Here is a 10,850-nt window from a genome sequence, read left to right on the forward strand (position 1 = left end):
CAGAGCCGTAAATTCAAAATATATTTAAAATGGCATAACAATATCGGATTGGACAAGGGAGAGAAGACTTCTGCGCATGTCTGCTGCGCATGTTTAAGTAAAAAGGTAGCGGCCTTTGCGCGTCGCCTTAGTATTCCTTTGGCATTTAGGGTGGAAGGAGTTTTCGGTCCTCAAAAAACAATAATAGAAGAAAATATGTCACCGTACGATTATATGATGAATTAATTATATAATTATAATTAATGTCGAAATCAAAAACTATGGCTATTTTTCAAGTACATGTTTCAAAATGTGCTTCTTGAACTTGTACCTACTGTTCTTCAACTCACTGATTCATTTTTATAATAAAGTCATTTTGCACAAAATGTCATAATTCCTATTCATTTGTCAGATTAACCCTTTTCTTATATCGTCGGTTTAAAGAGAATATGAAATACTTCCCTTTACCTTTGATTTCGTATGCATAAATGACAAAATCTCAAAGAGCTTAATTTACAAAATTAAGTTCATCGTTTTAACAGATTATCAACTATATTTTCACCATTTTTATGCAGCAGTCTGTTTAAATAATTAAATAAATCAATTTTCTGTAATTATGTCTATTGCACAATTATACTACTCTCCAAACGGAATATTTAATGATATTATACCATCTGCTTCGAGAACGACATCGATGATTTGTACAAAGAATTGTGAAGTCAGTCTTTCAGAAGGAATCATCGTAAAAATATCAGAATGGATAGTGCTCAATATAAGTATTTACGAAATTGTAAATATTACTTGTGTATTATTGGTCTCTGGCCCTATCAAACTTTTTTGCAAAAGTTTCTTGTTAGAATTATTTTTATTCCAATTATTGCTGCTCAAGTGATTCTTCAGGTACTGCAACTTTGTGAAACGTACATATATTTACACTTCCATAAACATTGTCTAATAGTTTGTATTTAATTTTTCATTTCTGCTATTAAAATGAATAGTTATATTTTATGTAAGTTAATACGTTAACGGCGTAACTAAGACGTTTTTGTGAGATGGAACAGATCCTCATAATTCTAGATTTTTTGGAGTCTTGGAGCTTCAAAATTTAAGAATTTGAGAATTTAAGAATTTGGTGGATTTGAGAATATTAAGATTTGAAGATTTGAGGATTTGAGATTTTTACGCCAATGAAAATTAGTAATTTCTCAGAACACCCTAAACAAAACTCTCAAATATAAGTTTCAAAATATGAAATTGAACAGTCATTGAGGTCTTGAAACTATCAGGATTAAAAAAGAGAGAAATTATGTCTTAATTCTGATATAAATTACTAGTACATATTCTTCATTGCATATTTTCTTTGCAAAAGATTTTTTGTAATATTGGTCTGATGAGTTTTTAGGGCGGCGGTTTGGTGGCTGCCTCTGTCGCCAGTGATACGGAGTGCTTTCTAGAAGGTTTTGCACCTTTTATAATTAGTTTGATGTGTCTTGCTAAGTATATCAATTTTATATACAATTACGATCAGGTACATTAACGTTTTTACCGGCGTACATATCATTGTTTATATTAAATCAAACCAAACGTTACGTACAGATGAAACGTTTATTCGATATAATGCAAGAAGATTGGAAAATTTATAAAAAATTTGACAAAGAATACGATAATATTCGTCAACAATATGCAGAGGGAAATAGAATTGTTACTAATTTTGGAGGTGAGATTATTTTATGAAAATACTGTGTTTAGTAAATAGAATATTCATTTACCTAAAATATTTAATTAGGTATAATAATAATTTGATAAGAATTGCCATATTTTTCAAAAGTAATTGAGATTAGAACTAAAGGGATGTAAGTGACACGTTTGGAAATTTTTTAATTAAGCTCCGAAATGGATAGTTAGAAATTAATACTGTAATTAAAGAAGAAAAACTATGCCATTTGTATCCCTTTGATTCTAAGAACTATAATTACGATTTACAGCCTTGACGTACTATGTCAACCGCTTTCAGTTCTTATTTTGAAAAAGATATATTACTACGTCAACCATTCTCACCTTTTATTCTTGAAAAGACGTACTACTACGTTATCCGACGGCAAAGTATTAATATTTTCTAAACATATCCCAAGTCCTTTTACTTTTCTACATTTAAGTATATTAAAAAAATAAAGCAAAGAATAACCATAGGGCTATTATTCGGTATGATAACACCATTCGCGGGGATGTCGTGTATACTGAACGCAGCTGACGCTCTAGGACTTTACAACCTTAACGGAGAACGACCGCTAACTTTTCGTATCGAACATTTCGTGGATGTGGATAAATATTATTATATACTTCTGGTGCACTCGTACATTGGTACAATTGCATACGCCGCAATAGTAGTGGCCGTCGACTCGGTAATAATCATCTTCGTAATACACGAGTGCGGACTTTGTGAAATTCTTAGGTAATTTTTCATATTGCAATAAATATATAAATAAATAAATTGGCTAATCCCCTTATGAATCACTGACACGACGAGACTCAAATATTTTTTTATGTTTATAATCATATATAAATTTTTCCATGGGACCAATAATTCTTTGAGCCGGCCCTGTATTAATCTAATTATTATTATAGATATAAACTAGAAAATTGTGTAGAAACTGACAGTATGGACATAGACCTGCATCCAGACAAACAGGAAGACATGTGGTACCAAAATGCAAAGAGCTGTGTGAAGTTACACAAACATATAATCGAGTTAGTATTAACTATTTCAGATCCTTCTCTATTTATATTATTTCATTAACAATCTTTCCAAATTAACAAAGATTCGCTGACATCATTGAAAACGCCAACACAATGTCTTACTTCTTCCAATTAGGATTCAACATGATTTGTGTAAGCTTCACTCAATTTCAGGTCAGTTTCAATTTTTTCAAATTCATCAATGATTCGTTGTTATTTATTATAAATTTTTATATTTTCTTATAATCAGGCGATTGTACATTTAAGTGTTCCTAATCAGGCACTCCAGTATATCTCACTTACTATTAGTTTACTATGCGATCTTTTGTTCGTCAGTTGGCCAGGACAACGATTAATAGATTATACTGAACGAATTTTTGAACATACGTAAGAATTTTAATTTATTTATTTAATTTCATTTCTTAACACATCTAACGGATAGATAAGTAATTAATAAAATATTTGCTAACGAATTTCTGTTAAGAATTGCAATTTTCAGAACAAATAATAAATGGTATCAGTCATCAATTAACACTAGGACACTTTTAAGGATTATGCTACTGAAAAGTATGACAACTCCTAAATTAACAGCTTGTAAAATTTACACTCTGAATATGGAGAACTTCAGTACGGTAAGATTTATAATCATTAATAAAATATTATTCTTGTATTACAAAGATTAGATTACAGGAAGAGAATTTTCACTAAAATATTAAATTTTTTTTATACTATTTTAAACATTAGATGCAATATCAATATATAATTATGTTATATAATTATAAACAAAAATTATTCATTTCTTAAATATTTTTTTAAGGTACTACGTAGGTCGTTCTCTTATAGTACGGTTTTATGTTCATTTCAATAATTACTGAACAATTAACAAGGGTTAATTTGATGGTTTCTTGACAAATTGTCAGAACCAAGTAAATACTTGTTAATATGAACAACACAAATTGTAAGTGTGTAAACAGATGAAATAAAAACGGAGTAATTGTTGTCTTGTTAGAATTGTTCTTAATATATTCTAGAGAAATACTGAAAAGTAATATTTTATTGTGCAAATCAAAACTTCATTTATTCATTTCAAATATACATTTGTGACATACATGTAAACGTATAAATATTCGCAGTCGACCAACAACTGTTGAACGAAAGAGTACATATCGTGTCTTCCTTTGAAATTGTATTTTCGAATCCTGTATTTTACGAAGAAAAGGCACGAATTTGATGTTCCACGTGCACTGACAATGAGTCGGTATCATACGCCTGCTACACCATATGGTTCCCGAGAGACGATTCCTTTTCCAGAGAAATACATTGTCGACACTGAAAACGGTACCACCAATCTATCACACACTCGGCACGTGCCCCACCTGGGCTTAATTGATTTTCGTTCACCAATGTGTCTATCGAACAAGTCATTCGAACCTCGATAAAAACTTGTTAACGACTCGTCACAGTTTACGAGCTTATTCATCGATGACCAATTTTCATCAACGAAATGAACCCTAAGGACCATATGTGACAAATGAAAATTGCAAAGATTTAGAAGTGAATGATGATTCATAACTGAATAATACCTAAAAATATTATATTTATTATATTTGTTTCCTTTGAATTATAGCACTCCTAATTATTATCATTTCATCTGAACAATGGAGAACTTAATGATAAAAATTTATTAATTGATTTTTAGTCCAAAACTTATTAACAGACTTTCGTTGAAGAATATTCCAAAAAATCTCACAACCTGCAAACAAGGTGTCGAAAGTGTCTCGGGTTGAATAAAGGACACCGCAAGAAAATCGACACCATAAACGTTTTCTGTCATCGATTAGAGTGCCCTCAAAAAATTACCTCCTTATCCTGGGTTAACGGACTTCAATCCTCGGAAGGACGGTGTGCCTTCACGTCTGAGTGCTTCCGAGACAGTTTTTTCCCCCTTGGTCGGCACTCTTTATCCTAAAATCTCCAGCATTCGCCGGGGTAACACCTTGCAGCTCCTTTCGTCATGCGTCCCAGTTGCTCGTTCGCTGAGGGCACGCGCCGTGCCAGTGGCCCCTTCTTAACAGGGGTAGATACCGCTGCGAGATGGATATCTTTAATTGTCTCAAGGCGATTCGCCCCGAGACACAACCGTTGCATTTTGCTAATTTTCCTCCATTTCGACAGCTTTTTTGCTCGTTTCATTAATGATAACTTCGATTAGCATCTTTCATTACGTTGATGTTACAATAACGCAACAATTGAAATTAGGAACATTTGATTAGTGTGGAAATATTAAGAGGAAATGATTGATTTTATTAACAGAAGAATAAATATATTATTAGAATTTTAGTTGTTATAATTTTGTACAAGCAATTCATAAAATTAATTAGTAATTTTTATATTTCATGTCGGTGAATGGAATATTGCACACACTAAGATTCATTGATCTACATAAAGGATACTGTCTCCTCATTGTTTCCACTTCCTTTGTGTCTTCTTTTTATTACAACCACGAATAAGATACGCATATTATATGCAGTTATTACATTTCCGTAGCTTCTATTATAAAAGCATCTGCTACTTCCCTGAAATGAACTGACAGAACAGCGAAAGTCTGTCCAAGCGTTTCCTTTCCAAGAGACAAAGGGCGGAAAATCGGAAATTGGAAGTAAATTTTCAGCATGGAACATATCGTCACCCTTGGATCGTAGTTAAAAATTTTTTATATCTTCGGGGGTTGAGAAATGATTAGAAAACGTTAGTTTCGATTAGATAGTAAAAATTTTGGAATAATAAAATACTTGACTAAGTGGTTGAAGTATTAGAATATTAGAATCCAGGAGTATTACAATTTTGAAATATTAAATTTTGGAATATTAGAATTCTGCAAAATTATAATATTAAAATATTAAATCTAATATTTTTCAAATAACATAATTCCAACCTCTATACCCTCCTACAAAAATATAAAAATCTCACTCTTCAGCGACAAACCTGGAACCCTTTAAATTTTCCCAAAGATTCTCCCTTTAATCAACCCCTTCCACCTCTTCTAACGGAATTTAAATCAACAACAGGTACTCCCTCCTTGGTCCGCGCTATCTAAATCAACAGGTACTAACTCTCCCCGTTCTTCAGGAAGTGTTCAGCTTCTGTGTAAGCCGAGCAGATAAGGTACGATAAGAAAGGACGAAAAGAAAAAAAGTAACGACGGTGGCGGCGGTAGCTTTCAACAGGATAAAGTAGCGCCGATGAAGAAGAAGAAGAAGAAGAGAGGGTAGGTACAGAAGGAGTCCAGGATGGGCCCACCAGGTGCACCTATAGAATGGACATGAAACGAAATGGGAACCATATGTTGATGTGCTGAAGGACGCTGTGGCACGCGCCACACTTATACTTCAGCCTTTACACCGCGAGGATCACTGACTTTATTCTATTGTTTCCTCGCTATCATTCCAGTAATGACACTCGTCCTAATGTAATTACTTCTAAGTGACCACGAGCTGATTAGAATTTTAAAAAGTTGGAAATTAATATCAACATTGATAGTGATGTTTCAATTGGACACTTCAACAATGTGTTGCCTGAATTGTATTCTTCACATTAGCTGTGACATGCAGATGGGCAGAGTTTGTGATTGAAAGTGAAAAATTAAGAGTTCTGATGAAATTTCATATTCTGTGTGGTTGTTTTAGAAGAACTGGGACCAGTGATAAGAATAGCAAAATAATGATCATCAAGGAACTAAGTGTTAGTACTGCTGTGCAAATATGATCTAAGGATTCAGAAGGATTCAACTTGAAATTTTATTCAAAAATTTGTTTAAATTGATAATTTCTAATATTTGTATTAGCTATTATTTCTTTGATCATTTTCAAAATCTCAATATGATTTTAAAGCGTCATTGATGCAAACAACAATTTTAAAAAATATTTAAAATTTAATGAAAAGTTTGAAAAGTGTGAAGAAGTTTTTTAATTAAATTGAATTGGTGGAAGGAAACAAAGTGATTGATTTCAATAAAGGATGGCTCTTCTGTCAAATCATCAAGATTATCCAATTTCCACTGAAATAATAACTAACACATATCCTACTACAACAAGAACCTATGATACATTATATCCTTCTCCATACAATTCCCCTGATTATGACTCCATTAAAGTTCCCTATGCAGAAAATTACGGGAATAAAGGTGAATTAACTCCGCGAAAAGAAAGTGAAACGATCGGTTATGAGAAAGAAGTAGTCGTGAAATATTCGAGAACTCCAGATTCGTACGAAAGAAGTTCTTTCAGTGTTTTGACACCTGTAACCCCGCAAAGGTAAGCTTAAGATTTGGAAACGTAGGAAGTAGTCTGGTGCAAATTCATGACATAAAAGTATCACCAAATGATATTTATGGTACATCGATTTAAAGCTTAAAGTTTGAGAAAAATAACCATATAAAGATTTCATTATTAATCTGAATACAAAATGGTTGATTCTTCGTTGGAATATAAAAGGTAAAAGAAATGAAAATTATTTGTTCCAATAAAGAATTATTCAATTTGTATTAACAATTTCGACGAGAATATTATATAGTTATTTTCTTCAAACATTAAGTTTTAAATTAATATGCCATAAGCGTTATTTTCTAATACTTTTCTGTCATGAAATTTTTTCAGACTTTCTATGTTACCAAATAAGTCAACAGATATTAACTCATTTTCCTGCGTGCACTATCACGAAATCACTATCGTACATATTTAATCGTTATTTGTTGAAATTTTTGTACTATAACTTTGTATATATAAAATGCAATAAACGATTAGGAACTTTAAGATCAGTGTGTACTCAACAGATACGAGCCTCAACACGTGATAAGTCACACAGCTTCACCAAGTTCGATACTACACGAAGACAGTTCCTTGGAATATCATTCACCGGCTTACTGTTACGAAACACCACCTCAGGAACAGAAGTTTCAAATCCTCCAAACCGAGAAACCAATGCGAATGAACATTGAACAACGAAGAAACTGTTGGGAACCTGTTACGTCTGCACAGGTGAGTTACGACATCGAATGACTAACTGTCTACTTGTCTACTTGACAAATATTTATTGGTATAATTATGGGAACATTAAGAAAATATTACTTCAGAATGTTATACTCATTTTCCATGTAATTAGTATAGTGTTGGTAAAGTGTTAATATACTACTAGTACTGTACTAGTAGAGTGTTAGTATAGCGCTAGTATTGTGCTAGAAGAGCGTTAGTATTTCCTAAGTCCAACTAAAAGAAAATAATAACTTTTCATTTCTTGAATTTAAAAGAACTCGAAATTTTTTTATATAAAATTTTCGAAAGAGTTTTCAAATTTTAAACGAAGTTGCAGTTTCACTTAATGAGGATACACGAATAGAATTATCCAATCATTCCTGGTAGAATAAAATAAAAGGATAGTTAGAAGGGTTAGGAAAAATGCATAAAGGTCTGCGTCAAACGGTTAAAGGTGTTCAATACTCGTGTCATAAATCATTTGATCAGCAGTTACAATCTTTAATTTATCATCTGACATCCGTGAGATGTTGTCACACACTAAGATCGATGCTTTTTCAAACTACTAATAAAGCTCTAAGATATTATTTGCAATATTGACAAGATATTAAAGGATATTTAAAAAAAAAACGTGGTTTTTGTTTAAAAAATTTTAAATATTACATGTTTAAAACTGATTTCATTTCATTAGTAAGTGTTTCAAAAGACTGATTTATGTAAAAAATCATATGTAGTTTAATTAAAAAGGAAAAAATATTAATGCTCCTTTTCCAGAAACAGGTATCACCAACCAATAGCCCTCGAAGAGGAAGACGACGTTCCAGAGACATACCACCATCACCAAGCGTCCTAAAGCGTCGGCGTCTCGCGGCAAATGCTCGTGAAAGACGTCGTATGAATGGATTAAACGATGCTTTTGATAAATTACGCGAAGTTGTACCAAGTCTTGGAGCAGATCACAAATTGAGTAAATTCGAAACTCTTCAAATGGCACAAACATACATCGCGGCTTTGTGTGATCTTCTACAGAGACACGACGAGAAGTGGCAATAAATGCTTGTGTGAGATTATTACAAAAATGTTAATTAAATGATATTAGAAGGTGGTATTTATGTAGATAAGAAATTTAATATTTTACATTTTATACTATTTCCCTTTTGTTTAAAAACTGATACATACTGTCAAGAAAGAGCCGGTCATCATCATCTGAAAGTTGATAATACTTCAAATGCAATTGTTACTAATAATATATTAAGTAGTGTATCTCGAAGTATAAATATAAGAGCGCAAAAAAAATTTATTATTATAACTCAATTGTTCAACTATGTGTTTATTTTAATTAATTTTCAGTGAGTTTTGTGTGTGCTAATGAAAATTAACTTGCTTGTAATTTATACTTATTTTTTATTTAAAAATCGTATATAGGTAAAGACGGCTAATGATCCAAAGAAATATTTTATAGCATTAAATATGCGTTAGATTAGCAAATTATTTGCAATCTAGTGTGAATTATTGCATTCTAGGTAATTTTGATATTATGTACTAGAAAAATGTATTGCATGTATTATTGATTAGTATTGTATGTATTTAATTAATGAGATGCACAAGAATTGAAAAATACAATTTAAACATATTTAGTGCCATTATATTGTTCTAATGTTTTAAGATCCATTGCTTTCACAACTTTCACTAGTATGATATTCTTAATTAAAATATTTTTTAATTATCTGCACCTGTATTTAATAATTTATGAATTTATAAATGAGGATGAAGAATCCTCTAATAATACTATAATCAATTCTAAGTATATTTGAATCTGATAGCGTCGTAATTAAAATTATGATAATCAAAAGCTTTGTAGAACAATGTCTTTTCACTTACAGCTGTGTATTTTGATCTTTTAAATATTTAATAGAGCTTCATCATTAGAGATAGTGTCAATGCATTATTTATTTATTTTATAGCTAGTCATGAATATTTGTAAAGCAATTTCTAATTCATAATTTTTAAATCAATTGTAAACCGTCCATTTATATTTATATGAAGCCAAAGAATGATAATTATGATTAATTTAAGTGATAACTATAAGTAACTTAAAAGAATAGAAAAAATTAGATATTAAGTAGCGACAGTTTTGTGTAATTATTTAATGATTTTATGAGAAGGTCTGAAAAAATTGATGTTAATGTAAAATATTGTAAATAAAGTATATGATGCCCACATTAAAAAATTAATCTTATTTTTTCTTAATTCAATTACCTTTAAATCAGACAATTATTTATAACATTTATAACGTCCATGATTATAAATTTTGAAAATACAAAAATATTTTTTATTGTTTGCATTTCTTTTCAAAATTAAAAAAAAAGATCATGCAACGAAGGGCTGAACATCAAAGTCACAAAAGCGTTAGGAAAATTGGCACGAAAATTCATTCCAGATGAAAAATACCATGAACAAAGCGGAAACTGGAAAAAGGGGCGACAGTGATCGGTAACCCTTTTTCCATTTGTTATATTGGCAAGAGAAAGAAAGAAAAAAGATTTTCTGTTTCAAAAAGCGTGGGCGGACAGCGGCACGTGTCTCACAATAGAACTCGTTAGCATGTTTTTCTTGTTGCTCTCTTTCCACAAACGGACATCCACCTTTCTGCAGTAAATAAGAATTCCTTTCAATCCCAGATGCCCGATAATTAGCGATCATTAATTACTTCTTGGATGGACGCGTGCCACAGTTTGATATTCTGGATAACAGTTGAAAGAGACCGCGAGATTTCTCCTCTCGATTATATCGAAATGCAAATAACAGTTAAATTAGATTAAATTAAAAAGGAACCTTCTTTCTCTTGCAAGAGTGGAGCTGGGTCAATTGCAACCCAGACCTATGAAAACAATCCAATGCTATTGCAATTAAAATTAAATTAAATTTATATTGCCGTTTCGTCGACAGGCTAAACAACAATCACATAGCACCATGTTTTATTAAAATTTTATCAAAATTTGTTTCAGCACAGAGTACAACGTGAGAGTAGTTTGAATACTGGATTTGAACTGAACTGATTATAAGCTGACCTAAATGCCTGTGATGTAAACAAGATATATTTGT

The 10,850-nt window shown here is 31.5% G+C and overlaps 2 protein-coding genes across 3 annotated transcripts; both read left to right on the top strand.

Annotated features, from left to right (window-relative positions):
- Positions 1-729: 729 nt before the first annotated feature.
- Positions 730-8,569, top strand: LOC114875652 (odorant receptor 63a-like). Of its 2 annotated transcripts, XM_046290048.1 has the most exons (10): positions 730-879; positions 1,382-1,507; positions 1,576-1,696; positions 2,170-2,431; positions 2,605-2,727; positions 2,799-2,889; positions 2,966-3,102; positions 3,215-3,347; positions 7,547-7,751; positions 8,520-8,569. In XM_046290048.1, exons 1-9 carry the CDS (start codon positions 736-738, stop codon positions 7,709-7,711), a joined length of 1,302 nt encoding a protein of 433 aa, XP_046146004.1. In that variant the 5' UTR covers positions 730-735; the 3' UTR covers positions 7,712-7,751; positions 8,520-8,569. The 2 variants fall into 2 exon arrangements, with proteins under 2 accessions (XP_046146004.1, XP_029042015.2); XM_029186182.2 differs by lacking the exons at positions 7,547-7,751; positions 8,520-8,569 and adding an exon at positions 3,533-3,723.
- On the top strand, positions 8,388-9,174 carry LOC114875656 (basic helix-loop-helix transcription factor amos-like). The gene has a single exon (XM_029186185.2). The coding sequence runs from the start codon at positions 8,505-8,507 to the stop codon at positions 8,796-8,798; it is 294 nt and encodes a 97-aa protein (XP_029042018.2). The 5' UTR covers positions 8,388-8,504; the 3' UTR covers positions 8,799-9,174.
- The last annotated feature ends 1,676 nt before the right edge of the window (positions 9,175-10,850 follow it).

Source organism: Osmia bicornis, chromosome 2 (genome assembly GCF_907164935.1).
Source record: "Osmia bicornis bicornis chromosome 2, iOsmBic2.1, whole genome shotgun sequence".
NCBI classification, from domain to species: domain Eukaryota; kingdom Metazoa; phylum Arthropoda; class Insecta; order Hymenoptera; family Megachilidae; genus Osmia; species Osmia bicornis.